The sequence below is a fragment of the Myxocyprinus asiaticus genome, chromosome 43 (genome assembly GCF_019703515.2).
Source record: "Myxocyprinus asiaticus isolate MX2 ecotype Aquarium Trade chromosome 43, UBuf_Myxa_2, whole genome shotgun sequence".
Taxonomy (NCBI): Eukaryota; Metazoa; Chordata; class Actinopteri; order Cypriniformes; family Catostomidae; genus Myxocyprinus; species Myxocyprinus asiaticus.
Window position 1 is genome coordinate 25,452,805 of NC_059386.1, and position 16,927 is coordinate 25,469,731.

At 39.3% G+C, this 16,927-nt stretch overlaps 1 protein-coding gene across 1 annotated transcript in view; it reads left to right on the plus strand.

Annotated features, from left to right (window-relative positions):
• Positions 1–8,927, plus strand: part of LOC127433997 (protein phosphatase 1E-like) — a 72,189-nt gene extending 63,262 nt beyond the window's left edge. Inside the window, exons 6-7 of the mRNA XM_051686408.1 lie at positions 1,408–1,501; positions 3,645–8,927. Coding sequence (XP_051542368.1) covers positions 1,408–1,501; positions 3,645–4,630 — 1,080 coding nt within the window. The 3' untranslated portion in view covers positions 4,631–8,927. The remainder of the gene's footprint in view (positions 1–1,407; positions 1,502–3,644) is intronic.
• The last annotated feature ends 8,000 nt before the right edge of the window (positions 8,928–16,927 follow it).

Sequence of the window (16,927 nt, forward strand, 5' to 3'; positions counted from 1 at the left end):
GCCTAATAAAGTGCTTAAATTTTTTTCTTATTTTTCTGATTGACATTATATATCTCAGAGTGTAACTAGGGTAGATCTGAAAAACTTTTTTTCCCAATCATGTCACCTGTAACTGAGTGAAATTTTGTGTTGATACGACAAAGCAATCAAAAGTTATAGCATTACAAAAATTATTTGTCCTATTTATTTCCATGCGTCCAAAAGCCTCTCCAAACAATTAAAACATAATAATTGTACATAAGAACTAATTACACATGCAAATACAACAATGACTAAAGGTATGCTCTCTCTCCAAAGCATGCAGGAATAAGTAACGAGATCTCATTCTGTTCCATTCTGTGTCATTTGAGCCATCATTGAGTCTGCGTCATGTACTTGGCGCCATCTCCTGGTGGCCTTATGTAATTAGAGTGAACAATCCTCTCTGCCCAAATTTGGATGACTTCCACCTCTGGTTGCAGCGATCTGAATCCTAATATGATTGGTTTAGCATTCCATGATGCTGGACAATGTACTACATAATTTCCAATAAAGTCATCTGATCCAGGAAAGCTAACATGTTTTTAGACAGATAGCACAATATGTGCTGTGTGCACATTGTGCTTTGTGTGAATTATCTAATAATCTATGAATCTGATTATGTTGTAATCACCTCCTCTAAGTAATGGTATGTGATATTTTATGTTCAGTTTATTTTTTATGAAGTTATATGCAAAAACGCGGCATTTAAGCAATGCCTGTTTACATGTAACATGTATGTCAAAGATATGTACTTAGCTATTACTCGCTATATTGTTATCTGTGAGTAAAAAAAAATTGGCTGGCTTTATTCTGCTCTTTGAGGACTTTCCAACAACATATGACACCTGGCTATTTGATCAGTTTGATGTTTTTACCGATTACCATAAAATGGTATCATCCGAGTTTAAAGGGTTAATCTGCATGATATTTATTGGATCAAATTTTAGCTTCAGTTTGCTCAGTTATTAAAGAGTACATTTATGAAAGTGTAAGACTGATGCCTTAATCAAATGTCTTTGAGTAAAGTGTTGACATAGGATCAGCTGTCACCAGTCCATGTACCTGTTTTGTTTTTCATTTACCAAAAACTGGTCCTAGATCAGGCATTGCATTGCATATGACCTTCATTCTTAGCTCAGAAGTCCAGCTATTTGAGAGATGTCCTTACCGCATTCAGTCAACAAAATTCATGACAGTAAAGCTGTTACACAACACACCCCCAAGAGCTCTTTGGAGCTTTATCTGTCATTAAACTATATGTAAGCCACAGCCTGACATTTCAGCCTATTAGCGTTTCACTAATTGACATTGGTCTGAAAAAGATACCAGCTGTTATTGTTAACTATTTGTGTTGATTGTATTGTTTGTTTGTGTTTGTGTGTGTAGGATGAGAAAAAGAGGATTGAGGCTCTGGGTGGGTGTGTGATCTGGTTTGGCACATGGAGGGTCAACGGCAGCCTGTCCGTCTCAAGAGCCATCGGTAATCCATACATTTTTTTATGTTAGTGGTGCAGAAATTACACTTCACCTTTAAGGAAATAATTTAGAATGGATCTTTAAAAGTTGCAAAAAGTGAACTTAAGGTCAGTGTATATGTATTTTAAGAAGAGGATGTACAGGACAATAAAAATTGTTTATCAACCATTACAGATTTCAGTATGAAGGAGAGAAAGTACATTTTGGCACATACCATGTTTGGTCAATGTAATCTGGTATGAGTCTGTGTGTGGGAAGGGCAATATTGATTATCGTTGAAACATAAATCGTAGTACTACTGGTTCAAAACCTGTTTAATCACGCTAACAGTGTAGTGTTGAAATACTTACCAACCACAATTTTATTTGGATGATCTGACTTGTAGGAATTGGTCTTTGCTGATTCTACATCACCATAATAAATTATTGATATAGTATCAATTTCATTTACAGTACAGTGTGTATGTACATTAGTGAGTATAAGATTACAGCTTTTACACTAATGAGCATTGCAGTAATAACAAAGACTGACCTCCAGCAAACCCTAGGAAGTGTTCCCAAGGCTTTCTGCATAGAAACTGTTTCACTCCCTAAATGCTGATGGCTAATCTGTCAGATAATCCAATCAGTCTAGCGTTTAATTCCCTTAAAGCTTTTGATTCATAAATAGGACAATTGAGGCTAATTCCACCAAATCCTAGGCAACTGGTATTTTGCATGAAGTACTATCGGGCGATTCTCACAAAACCTGTCAAGAACATGTCAGGGTCATATTTCACCCTATTGTTTTAAGACAATGAAGCTTATTTTTTTTAGTAGATTGAATTTATTATTATTATTATTTGCATTCTGCTTATGAAAAAAATACTATTAAGCACATTTCCTTTGCAAATTCTTATTACTGTAATAAATAATCATAAGTAATAAAATCTCATTCTCATTACTATAATGTGAAAAAACAAACAAATTATATATATTATTTAAAATGCCATGTATTTATACATTGTGGTAGTGTTTTTGTACTGCCTTTAATTTTACTGATATAAATTAAATGAGTAACGAGAATCTAATTAGAATCTAATATCTGGAGATATGTCTGGACGCATTGCTTAATTGTCATGAAAGCACTTTCACAATCAAAAAGAAGACCGTATTTTTCCCAAATACATCATTTATATGAATAAATATTAGATTTTCAAAAATTATATATTATATTCTGTGAACAACATGTTAGGGTCATTTTTCACACCAAAATCAGAAAAAATAAATAAGAAGTTGTATTTTGTTTTAAAATACAAGTAAACTTGTTTTTAGTAAATTTAAAAGATTTTATACATACTTACTGACATTATTTTCATTGACAATTAAGCACCCCTCCCCCCCATTCTTACTGTAATAATCTCATTTTCATTATTGTAATGTGAAAAAAAATATAATGATGTATTTTCTGAAATATTGTAGAAATAATTCAAATGGTAGTATTTGTTGTCCTGTCTGTAATTTATACTGATTTAAAATAAAAAATTTGGTATTGGAATAATGAAAATCTTATTAGAACCACCATTAAGAATAATAGGAATTACAAAAACTCACTTACTAAAACTCTGGATGCATTAGGTTAATGAGAATTTTGGGGGAAATGTGCATAGTTGTTGTGAAAATAATTGCATAATTTATATTATATAATAAATGTTATAAATATAATTTATTTTCTGTTTTTATTTTGGGGTGAAATGTCACCTGGACATGTTTTTGTGAGATTCACCCTTAAAGGGGAAGTATGTAATTTTTGTGACACTAGCACCACTGAACGGAATTGCAAAAATAACACAATATTTTCAAAACAGCTTTACGAATTCGCTTCTCATCTGACGTTGTTTAAACAGTCAGATAGTCCCACCCCCAACTCACGCCATTGGTTGAGTAATGTTGTTGAGGCGGGTCTAAGCAGGTTGCTCAGAACAAACACAGGAATTTTATAGCAGCACAGAGACACAGCGTTTACAGTTTTCAAGAAAATGAACTTATGAATGGCTTACTTACAGTTGTCTCTACATATTAAGCCTGGATAGAAGAAAGTATTTTAACACAGAAAAAGTTACTTCAGTTTTAATCACTTTCACTTTGATTTTTGGTTTGTATGTGTAGGTGATTCAGAACACAAGCCCTATATCTGTGGTGATGCTGACTACACCACCTTAAACCTGGACGGTAGTGAGGACTACTTGATCCTGGCCTGTGATGGCTTCTATGACACCGTGAGTCCAGAGGAAGCAGTGCGGGTGGTCTGTGACCACTTGCAGGAGAACAACGGCGACACTGCTATGGTGGCCCACAAACTAGTGGCCTCAGCCCGAGATGCAGGGTCCAGCGATAACATCACAGTAATTGTGGTGTTCCTTAGGGACCCCCGTTTGCCCCCACCATCAGAGGAACCGGAGGAGGAACTAGAAGAGGAACCTGTGGAAGATCCAGCAGAAGAGGAGGAAGTAGATGCCTTGCAGAGTGAACTGGTGTGTCAAGATGGAGGGGCAGAGAATGGAGGAAAGAATCGGAGCGGCTGGCCACTCCAGCAATGTTCGGCGCCAGCTGACCTGGCCTACGAAGACCGCATGGATTCGTTTACGGACAGAACAAGTCTGAGCATCACAGGGCCAGACCTGTGGGCAGAGACTGGCTGCTTCAGGCTCCCAGCTTCGTCAAGCCTTCCCCCGACCAGAGCCATCGCGCCGGACCTCATACCCCCCTACGGCGGTGCTGGCGCAGCCTGGCGCCCTTGCCAAGAGGAGGGCCTTTCTGGGTTCAGGCAAAAGCCCCAGCCTAAACCTTGGGTTCCTTCCTACACGCAGTCCAGCTCCGATGGACAGTTACTGGAGGTGGCTGCGCTCTTTCCCCAGGAAGGACGGAGGAAGAGGCGGCTGGAGGTTATGCCACTACGGAGGGAGTCACAGCGCCTGATCCGGAAGACCAGGGAAAGCCATGGCCCTCTGAGCTGCTTCCCTAGCGTGCCCTATCCTCTCCGGTCCCCAGAGAGGAAGCCTGGGATAGCCTTTCCCCATGTAACCCACAGTTACACAGTTCACAAGGGTCTAATCAACAACTTCCTCTCCCATCATACTGCCCTCCATCTCTAAGGCTTAAACACACTCATATTACACAACACAAGCTGAGGGAACAGTAGGCAGACACACACACGCTCTGTTCCAAAACCTAGGGAACTGCCTCCATAGGAAGCATTTTAAGGCATTGTTCCTGACATGGATCCCTTCAAATTCCAAAATGCATTGTGATTAGCTCAGTAAAACATAATTCATTCAATGCAGAAAAGTATTAATAAAGATAGTTAAGTTAGGATGCTACCTATGTAGGCAGTAGGAGCTTACTAGGTTTTGGAACTGAGCCACATATTCAAACACACACAAACAGATAGTACATTGCTGTAACGCTTCCCCTCTCATCTTATATGAGCCAGCCTACCAGATTTCTTCATCACTCTCAGCCAGCTTCCTCATCCTCATAACCCTCTATCTGCTCCAGTTTTATTTGTGTATGTGTGTATGTGCAGAAGGGAAAACAGAGTTGTGTAAACACAGTCCTAACACTTTTCTCTGTGTACCCATACACGCGCGCATACAGTAGTTCAAATGTCACACTCAGTGTAATAACTTTTATCAAGCAGATGATTGCAGTCAGCGGGAAAATGACTGAATTTCAGTGCTTATATCTAACTGATATCTGAGGCAAGAGACATGATACAGCTTTTGTTTGCTAAAGCCCTTTTTTAATGTTCAGACACTATATATCAGAATTTATTTTAGGTTTTTAGGTTTTTTTCTGAAGCTTGTACTTGCTGTATGAATTGGTAAGGTAAAAAGATGTATTTTTGAAATTGCAGTTTAAGAGTTATGACCTTACTGTGGTGAGTCATTGATTAGTGAGTGGCAGCCATTATATGCGTTTTTCTCTGTTTTTTGTAACTTTTACATTTTTAACCCAAAACTGACTGGTTTTGGTAGCTTCCATGGCAAAATCAGTTTTTTTCAAACATTCGATGATGCTAGCTAGAAATAACATAATATTACTGTCAGACAACATCCGTTGCATTACTAATGATCGCCTAGGTTCTGCTGTTACAGTTTGAGGGAGAGAAAGGTTTATATAGTTGTCTTAGTAGATGAGCTATTAGACATATCAGATCAAATTTAAATAGAGTACATGGTCTGTACATATTCCATTAATATTCAGTTTTCAAAACCAAAGAATGATGGAAATGACAGAGTATTTATCAGGAGGCACAATACCATCCCTAGAAAGGATATGTGTTCTATTTCAAGTGGTACATCTACAGAGTTATGCTCTTCAAAGATTTCAGGGAAAATTAGTCTGAGAAATTGATCATAATGAGTTCAAAAACAAAGCTTTAGGGCCACATATCTCAAATCTTGACAATGGCTACTACTGAGCTGTTTAATTAAACTAAGATTTGTTTAACTAAACTTGTATGGGATATGAAAATAGCTCTAAAGGAATAAAGAGGGCAGGAAATCTCTTTATGGTTGCATTTGAAGTGGCCTTGAGGTGTTGAGGACATAAATAGTGTAGTTCAAGCAGCTCAGTGTATGCCTGTTTTCTTCAACAGTTTCTTCCGCATTTTCTTCCCTATGTTTGACAGAATGGGAAGTAAATACAGTAAATCTGATCACTCTTCCACTAGTCTCTTTATTGGGATTCATATTTATTTGGATACTCTTTACTGGAAGCTTGTGATTTTTCAGCCACCTCAAATGGTAGTAGTACTTAATCTCTAGAATAAAATTCAAATAAAAATTTAAAGGAGCATAGCGAGGGACTCATCTAGTTTTTCTAATAAAATAAAAAAAGTGTTATCTGTCTCTCAGTCACTGATATCATGGCATCATGATGTATAGAAGTAAAATGCCTTGGAAATTCAGTAAGGAACAATTAGCTTGAAGGAATGTTCCGAGTTAAATACAACTTAAGCTCTAGCAATTAATATCTGTTGATTTTGACAAAAAAGTTGACTCAGAAATGTGTTCACAGTAATGCAATGACAGTCACAACCTAGCACGCAAGTGGGTAGCACTTAATAAATGTTTCAAATATGCAACTATCACACGGTTTCGAAAGTTTAACCATAACACTTAAGTGATAGAATCATGGTTTTGAAAGTTTAACCATAACACTTAAGTGATAGAATCACTTACAAATATTGTCTGTGCAAAGTTATATCCAGTCTTTGAACTCGTGTCATGACCAGCTTACTTTCGCTTGGTATCGGTAACTCGTAACCAGAGGTTTTTCCAACTAGAAAAGAAGTCCCACATCAAAAGGATGGTTTCGATAACATTACAGCTCAAATAACAAACATTTCAAGTGCTTTAACAAAATTACAAGCTTTACATTTCTGCTTTCAAACCTGCTGGTCCACTTGATGGCTAGGCTTCCATTATAAATGAATTATTGTAAACATGTTTTTTGTTCATTTTAAGTCAAAATTATGCTGCACATACAAATTGTATTTAACCCGGAATGTTCCTTTAACCCATACAATGTTTATTCACAAAGATTACAAGCATCTCCCCTTCTCACCAAAGTCATACGCTTGTGTTTATACTCTGAACGTATAATGATGTCATAATTGCATATCACAAACTACTTCAGCCATGATGCCATTGAGAGGTTCTGATCAAGATAGCTGTGCTGGCCTGGTCCGTGACACAAACCACACGTTCTTCTGACTGCTAATGCTGCAAACCCTTTATTCTTTCCCTCTTCCAACTATAACTAGAGGAATGACTTGTGCCATTGCTACCGTGCCATTGCACTGATCAGTTTCCTTGTATTTCTTTCTATTTTTGGTGGAGGTAAGCTTCAATCCCACAAGTTCATTTTGTTTACCAAGACCCTCCTAAAATATATCTGACACCAGTGTCCTCTAATAATCCTCTCTTCTCAGAAAGGGGCTTGAATCTGATCTTGCATCAGTGACCTAGGTAAAAGTAGAGAAGTTTAACTGCTGTAGTGCATCTTAACTGGTTCAGAATGTAAATCCAGATGCAGAATGTAAGTGGAAAGTTAGTTCTTCATGGATAATCAATGAAATATTTAGCCCACGTTAAAGATGCCCAGACTGTCTGGAATGTATGTGATTCTTTTCACAAACCACCATCCATTTTTAACGCGGTTTTAAACCCTTGTAAATGTTTTCAACAATTCGGAGCATGTTGAAAATGTCACCAGCTGCCCTGCCGACTGTATCATGCCTCATAAATCCGAGGTCTGCAGAAGGAGAGGAAAATCTTGCCCCAAGGCTTTCTAGATGGATTGATGGCAAAAGATTGTCCCTGTCCCAAAAGGTACCCTCAACCCTCGTTGTCCTCTTGGAGTCTACACTTCATCGCATGAACTAGGTTACTGTCTGCTGTGAAATCCAGTGTGAGCTTAACAACATAGCAGCTGCAATGATGAAATGGGACCCTCTACAGTCAAGTGGACTGCATGGATGCACACAAGTGAAGGCCACTAAACCATAAGTCCATCAAGTCTGCCATTTTGGACAGGGCCATTGATGACTGATTGAGTGCAGCTCTCAGGACATGGACCTTACAAAGAAGCTGCACTCTAAATGATGTGTGCTGTCTAGATTCAGAGATAACCTTCCCCTTTCACCCTCACCATCATGTACAATCACTCCCTACATCCCTCTAGCACCTAAAATGGGGCACAAATTATATATTGGAAGTGTAGTAACTTACATATATTGTATACCTTTACGTACGTATGTGCGTTTTAAGAGTGTGCATGGGTGCGCGTAACATTTGGGATATGTATGTGATGTCTGTCTTATAAATGTGCTATTTTGTTTCACCACTGATAACACTATAATGCTTTTCAGTAACCCTCGCCCCGCTTCCTTCTCTGCACACTAAAGAACGTACTTGAAGGATCAAGGGAAGCACGCAAGTCTAACAGATGCAACATTTGTCGTCTGTTATACAGGCTCTCAAGTAGTTGTATTCATTAAGTACCAATGGTGCAAGTGTTCATGAGATTGCCAAGTCAAAGACCAAAGTTCCAGATGGTTCATTTCAGTGGTCGAGTACACGACGCCCTCAAAAGAACATCTCTTTTTGTCTTCATGTACTCTTGAGCCTTGGCCCCTATGGATTATTAGACATAGTGTTTCCCATTTTAGTGATAGTCGCAAGAACCGTGTCAGGCGTGCACTCTACCTTTCATGACGGTTAGCCCTCCTCACATGATGTCACTGCTTTTTGTCCATGAACTTTTCAGTACTGTTTTTTCTGCTAGCAATAATGAACCTACGCAAGCCATGAGTGAAGAGAGCTCTTTCAAATGGCTCATCTTCTCTAAAGCAAAGCTGAGGAAGTGTTTAAAGTAAACTATGGGGCGGGGCGGGGCGGGGCGGGGGGGGGGGGGGGGGGTTTCTGTGTGGGGGACTGATCTTAAAAAAAGAAACCTATGTTACTGATGGTCATCACTGTATTCTATTAAACCTGTGTTGATGAAAAACCACTGCTGTACTCTCCAGTTTTGTTCTTTTCATGAGAGATATAATGCAATTTTCATTGACTGTTTGGTGACTCACTGTCTTTCTTTGCCCACAGTTTCTACTACCGAGAATATATGCTCTCTTATCTTTTCTCTGACGGGTCATAGATACTTTAGTCTTGCAGCAACAAAACAATGGTATTAATAAAGGAATGATGATCAGAGCCCAGTTGCAAGAAACCACATAGGCAAGAAAACCCTTAGTTATAATTGTAAGGCCATTGTTTCTAAGATTTTTCTTAACTTTAGGGATTTCCTGGAACTTGCTGCATAATGTCAGTCAGAATTGGAACATGGAACACCAGTTACTTGATGAAGTCATTTGTTGCATCACTTCACTGCAATTCATAACTTAGCTTGGGAAGGGTTGATAGCTTCAGGCATTGTCCACAAGGTGTTCATGGACCATCTGATGCATACTGCAAATGGAAATGGTACTGTAAAAGCTGCCTAGGTAGCTCAGAGAGTATTGACGCTGACTACCACCCCTGTAGTCGCGAGTTCGAATCCAGAGTGTGCTGAGTGACTCCAGCCAGGTCTCCTAAGCAACCAAATTGGCCCGGTTGCTAGAGAGGGTAGAGTCATATGGGGTAACCTCCTCGTGGTCACTATAATGTGTGTTTCTCGCTCTCGGTAGGGCGAATGCTGATTTGTGCGTAGATGCCACGGAGAATAGCGTGGGCCTCCTCATGCGCTACGTCTCTGCAGTAACGCGCTCAACAAGCCACGTGATAAGATGTGCGGATTGACGTCTCAGACTCGGAGGCAACTGAGATTCATCCTGCGCCATCTGAACTGAGGGGAGTCACTACGCCACCATGAAGACTTAGAGCGCATTGGGAATTGGGCATTCCAAATTGGGGAGAAAATGGGAGAAAAAAAGCTGCCTGATCAAATATGATTGGTTGGATTCTGTGCAAATTCAGGAGTGAGGGAGCATGTTTATACCAATCCGCTGGTGATTGCTACGATGAGCACTTCCAAAGAAGAACAAGTTGCTGGATGTGCCAAACTTTGCCATGTTCATGGTATGGAATCTTTGAAAGATTCTCAAGGGTTTTGTTTTATACTAAGTAGCAAGTAAACGATTTCCTGGAGCTATTCTGCTTTGTTCTCAGAATAATGTACAATTTCAGATTTACTCGTCCCAAACTTAAAGTAAAAAAGTGAACTGTGTTTGGTGGTTTTACAAGTCAATCAGATGGCACCTTCCTTTCTAGTTAGTTCTTGGCCAGAATATGCTGCAATTTGGACCATACTTTATAGTATATAATTGTGTAGATTTCTATCAGTCCTCATGATTTACAAAAAGTAGTGATTGATAGTCTGTCATTTACCTGCCTGCCCACCCTGTTAGGGGAGAGTGGGGTAAGAAGAGCCAGTTTTTACATATGTTGTCTACAAGAAACAATTAGAATGAAAATTAATAGAGCTTTTTTCAGGGTGTCTGCAATAAATGGATATGATAAAATGAGTCTGTGACAGAAAGCCACAAACATATGACCCCTGGTTAGGGTAAGTTGCTCCTGATCAGTGGGTAAGATGAGCTATGTGGGGGTAAATTGACCAATATAATTTTTTCAGTGAAACACTAAATTAACTCCAACAAATTATTTTTTATGTGTAATTTCTAATCTATGATGTGTTTATTTATTAATTAAAATCTCTCACTTTCCCCTTGTTTTCTTTAACACTGAGGATTGTTATTGAATCCTCAAATCTGTAAATGATAAAACTACTTGGATCAATCACTACCCTACAGGAAAAACCTAAAGACATAAAAAAAAAAACATATTTTAACTCCAAACATTATAAACAGAACAGTTAGTTATTAAATAAATTGTTTAAGTAAAAACCAGTGACCATTTTGGAAAATCACATTCCAGAGGTTTTCAGTGGGGTTCAGGTCTGGAGATTGGGCTGGACATGACAGGGTCTTGATCCGGCGGTCCTCCATCCACACCTTGATTGACCTGTCTGTGTGGCATGGAGCATTGTCCTGCTTCAAAAAACAATCCTCAGAGTTGGGGAACATTGTCAGAACAGAAGAAATCAAGCTTTCTTCCAGGATAACCTTGTACGTGGCTTGATTCATGCGTCCTTCATGAAGATGAATCTGCCCGATTCCAGCCTTGCTGAAGCATCCCCAGATCATCACCGATCCTCCACCATATTTCACAGTGGGTGCAAAACACTGTGGCTTGAAGGCCTCTCCAGGTCTTCGTCTAACCATTAGACAACCAGGTGGAGGATCGGTGATGATCTGGGGATGCTATGATCTGTGATCAAGAGGAAGATGGATAACCACAAGCCAACAAACAAAGCCGAACTGCTGGAATGTTTGTGCTAGGAGTGGCATAAAGTCACCCAACAGCAATATGAAAGACTGGTAGAGAGCATGCCAAGATGCATGAAAGCTGTGGTTGAAAATCAGGGTTATTCCACCAAATATTGATTTTTGAACTTTCCTAAGTTAAAACATTAGTATTGTGTTGTTTAAAAATGAATATGAACTTGTTTTCTTTGCATTATTTTTTGTTATTTTGACCAGTTGTTATTTTATGCAATTAATTGCTCTAAATGACAATATTTTTATTTGGAATTTGGGAGAAATGTTGTCAGTACTTAAATGTAATAAAACAAAAATGTTCATTTTGGGGTCACGTTTCGCCATGCAAGAAGCAGACGTGAGAGCGACGAGCTCTGCGCACTTTGCTACATTTTTAATTATTTTCATGTTATAATCTGGTGAAATTTGATACACCCAGTTACATATTTGCTCTTTGAGGCAAAACATGGCAAAGAAGTCAAAATCCTCGGGCTCTGGAGACATTAAAAGACACTTACATGTTCAGGATGAAAGCCCTGACAGGCCTACAGACCGGGGACTCGATTTAGATGGCGCGGCAGGAGAGGTGATCCAGCGTCAACTGTCCAACGTGTTGGTGATGTTGACGAAGGTTCTTGCTGACTTGGAGGATCTCGCTGTAATAAATCGATCGATTATGGCGATGGAAATAAAATTCTCTGAGTTAGTTACAAGAGTGACTGATGTTGAGAGACTAATCAATTGTCTGGAATCTTCGGAGAGGCAATTAACCGCTAATCCGCCCGCGACCAAAGTTGATTTGGAACATCTCCTTGAAAAGCTTGAAGATCTTGAGAATAGAAGCCACAGGAATAACGTTCGAATTGTTGGAATTCCTGAGCATGAGGAGGGCAGAAATATGGTGAAATTCCTAGACGAGCTTTTCCCGAGTCTGCTCAACATAACAGGCCACAAGCTGGAAATCGAGCGAGCTCACAGAGTCCCAGCTCACAGATTTGTTGAGGGAGATAGGCCCCGATCGATTCTGTGATCATCCGATAAAGATCTTGTGTTGCGCCAGGCGAGGAGCAAAGGGAAGCTTTCTTGGAAGAACCATAATATTTTCTTGTACCCGGACTTTGCGAGTTCGACAAGAGAGAAACACCAGCGGTTCAAGGAATGCAAGAAACTCTTACATCAGCGAAAGATCACTTTTGCTCTGATGTTTCCGGCCAAACTGAGAATAGAAACAAAGGACAGTTGCAAAGTATTTACATGTCCCAATCAGGCAATGTCTTTTATTGAATCAATGGGTGAGTAAACCATTGGGTGTTTCTCATGTTAGTGGGTCGACTCGCTGTACTTACTCTGGCTTTTGAGGAAGCTGGGCGTCATTTTGGTTTCTTTTTTCTTTTTGCGTTGGCTCCGCCGAGCAGCTGGAGTTTGTTTTGTGAATAAAATTTTTCCTTGAAACTTTTGCATTGACGAAAGATTATATTTGCATTGAAGTTCCTGGCCAGTTTGAGAGTGGACACTACGGATGACCGCAAAATATCTACATGCTCACACAAAGGATGTCTTTTATAAAGTTGACGGATTGCGTAAGTCATGGTATATACTTTTATGCGGCCTCCATGTGAATTGACTCGCCAGTTTTGTTTCTTTTTGTATTGGTTCCGCCTAGTGGCTGGAGCTTGTTCTATTGAATAACACTCCTTTGGAACAGCAGTAGATTAATCTGTTCGTTCTTTGTGCTTATTCCTCCTGCTGGCTGGAGTTTGTTTTGTTGAGTATTTTTATGGGACATCGGAATAATTATGTCATCCGCTGAACTCATAACAGCCGGCTCACTGAACATTCGTTTGTCTGTCCGAGGAATCTGAACGGTTTTATATCAGCTGGAATTTGTTTTGTGGAAGATCACACCTTTGAGACAGTTCTGTGAATGAATCTATATGTTCTTTGTGTTCATTCTTCCTATTGGCTGAGGTTTATTTTACAAAGCATTTTCTGTTATGTAATTTTTGCCTCACAAATTTGTGAGGAAAAATTGAGCAATCCGATGGCAAAGTTGTCGTGGGGGCTCGTGGGCGTTCATGGACCTTTTGAGTTTAGAGGGATTGTCGCCAGTTGGCGCTTTTGTGCACGGGGTTAATGCACACGTTTTTCTTTTTTCTGTTTGTTTTGTTCAGGGGGAAGTTCTGGGTTTGATTGTTTCACTAATGGGGAATGTGGTCTGTATAATTTTGTTTTTGACACACAATTTATTTTTCTACTATATCAAAATATAAAATGTTAATATGAGTGTACTATCTCTCTACACATGGAATGTAAATGGGTTGGGGCACCCCATAAAAAGGACGAAGGTTATTACTTTTCTTAAACATAAGAAATATGATATAGTATTTCTTCAAGAAACACATCTTTCCCCGCAGGAAGCTAAAAAATTTGGGAAGACATGGGGTGGAAATGTTTTTTTTTTAGTGCTGGTGCAAGTAAGAGCAGGGGAGTCATTATATTGATTAATAAACATCTACAATTCAAATGTCTCAAACAGACTAAAGATAAATTAGGAAGAATCATTATTGTGTTAGTTGAAATTCAAGGGCAAAGGTTGATTTTGGCTAACATTTATGCACCTAACGCTGATGATCAGGGCTTTTATATAGATCTTGAAGGGATGCTGCAAACCACTGGCACCCCTCATTTCTTTTGATTGACTCAGTCCTTGATCACAGTGAAGCAAAAGTGTGTAAACCTCCTAGAGCAACACTGGCGCTTCACAGGATGTGTAAAAATCTTGGTCTTATGGATATTTGAAGACTTTTGAACACACTATAAAAAATTTTCATCAGTCCATAAGATTTATTCTAGAATAGATTTTGTTTTTGATATCCAAATCCCTCATTTCATCTGTTGTTGATTGCTCAATTGGAAATATCTTAGTCTCAGATAATGCCCTGGTGAGTTTAGAGGTGTTGCCATATACAGAGAAAAAGAAATTATATAGTTGTCACCTTAATGTGTCTCTTTTGCAAAATCCTGATTTCCAACAAATGTTAAAGACTGAAATCAATGTTTATATGGAGACCAACTGGTCCTCAGTATCCTCTGTGGGCGTGGCTTGGGAGGCACTTAAGGTGGTTCTTAGGAGCCGGATCATACAGTATGCCTCATTCACCAAAAAATCCAAAGCATGAGAACTTGTGGAGCTGGAAGGAAATATAAAAAATGCAGAGGCAGAGCTGAAGCGCCGTTTGTCATCTGATGGCCTCAGAGAATTGACCCGATTGAAATACATATTTAATACTATTTTGTTGCAGAAAGTGGAGTTTTGGCTACTCAGGGCAAGACAGTCATACTTTGAGTCGGGGGACAAAGCAGGAAAACTTTTGGCTAGATATATAAAGCAGAGAGAGTCTTTTTCTACCATTACCTCAGTGAAATCTGCTGGTGGTGAAATATTTACCTCAGCCATTGATATTAATAATGCTTTTAAAAAATTCTACTTTGATCTATATAGTTCCATGTCTTCGTCTACTGACGAAGATATTAGAAACTTTGTGGAACCATTAGATCTCCCTAAACTGACGATTGAGCAAAAACATTATCTTGATTCTGAGATAACCTTGGAGGAACTTGGCAAGGTTATTAAGGCCTTACCTACAGGCAAGGCTCCGGGGCCTGACGGCTTTGCCGCTGAGTTTTTCAAATCTTATGCTACAGAACTGGCTCCACTTTTGCTAGAAGTTTATACTTAATCATTAAAGAATGGAAAGCTCCCGCCAACCATGACACAAGCGAGTGTAAAAGTTACCGTCCAATTTCCCTGATCCAGTTAGATGTAAAAGTGTTGTCCAAAATTCTGGCTAATTGATTAAATAAAGTTATGACATCTCTTATACATATAGATCAGGTGGGGTTTATTCGAGGCCGTAGCTCTTCTGATAACATTAGTTGTCTCATCAATATCATGTGGTCAGTAGCGAATGAACAATCTCCGGTCGCTGCCATCTCACTTGACGCCGAAAAGGCGTTTGATATGGTAGAATGGGATTATCTTTTTAAGATTTTGGAAATGTATGGGTTCGGGAGTACTTTTATTGGCTGGATTAAGCTACTTTATAGACACCCTGTAGCGGCTGTACAAAGAAAGAGACTAATTTCAGATTATTTTACTCTGGATAGGGGCACCCGGCAGGGTTGCCCTCTTTCCCCGTTATTGTTCTGGAACCATTAGCAGCCGCGATAAGAAAGGAGGATGATTTTCCAGGGGTGATTGTGGGAGGTATGTCGCATAAGCTTTTGCTTTATGCAGATTATATTTTATTATTCGTCTCTGACCCTACTAGATCTATGCCTTGCCTCCACAGAATTATTCATTCCTTTTCCAAGTTCTCAGGATACAAAGTCAATTTGTCTAAATCCGAAGCTTTGGCTTTGACAGCGTACTGCCCAATAACGGCTTTTCAGCCGGGTGCCTCACAGTGGCCCAAACAGGGAATTAAGTATTTGGGAATTTTATTCCCAGCTAAATTGTCTGATTGAGTTAATTTTGACCCCTTAATAAAAAGGTTTTCGAATGATGTGGACAGGTGGGCTTCATTACATTTATCGATGATTGGGAAGGTTAATGTTATTAAAATGAATTGTATTCCAAAATTCAACTACCTACTACAGTCTCTACCTGTAGATGTCCCCCTCTCTTATTTTAAGCAATTTGATAGTATAGCGAAGTCCTTTATTTGGAATGGAAAGCGTCCCAGGTTTCATTGCAACAAGTTACATAGGCCCGATTGACAAAGGTGGGCTAGGCCTACCCAAGATTTTGTTTTATTATTATGCATTCGGTCTCAGACATTTAGCTCATTGGTCACTTCCACCTGAGAGAGCCCCTCCCTGGTTTGGAATTGAACAGAAAGTTATTGCCCCTATTTTACTACTATAAAGCCTTTCTATTAAACTAATTAGAGAAGTTATGTTGCACCCCATTATCTCGCATCTACACGCGCTATGGACAAAAGTGTCCAGAGTGTTTAATTCAGACATTTATTTAAATGTTGCCTCAAGCATATGGCTAAACCCAAAGTAGCGTATTGGTGAGTCCCCTTTCTGTTGGTCGGAGTGGATTGAGAGGGGTGTTAATACACTCGGTGACCTATATGAGAGTGGTGGGTTGAGATCGTTTGAAAATTTGGTCCAACATTTCAGGATTCATAGATCTCAGTTCTTCAGGTACTTACAGCTGTGCTACCTGCTTTGTACTATTTTTGGGAGTAGCATACACCCCCCTAAAAATACAGATACTCTAGAAGTGGTGATTACTGCTTTTGGAAAAGGTCATGAGGCATCAGTGTATTACTCCCTGTTAATTCAGAGTCTGGGGGATGGAGCTTCATCTTCTCTCAAGAGATTATGGGAGAGAGATTTAAATTTGGTATTGGAGGAGGGAGTGCGGGCAAAGATTCTAAAAAACTTCAAGTCTACATCTAGAGATTCGAGGGTGCGTCTGATGCAATTTAAGATTTTG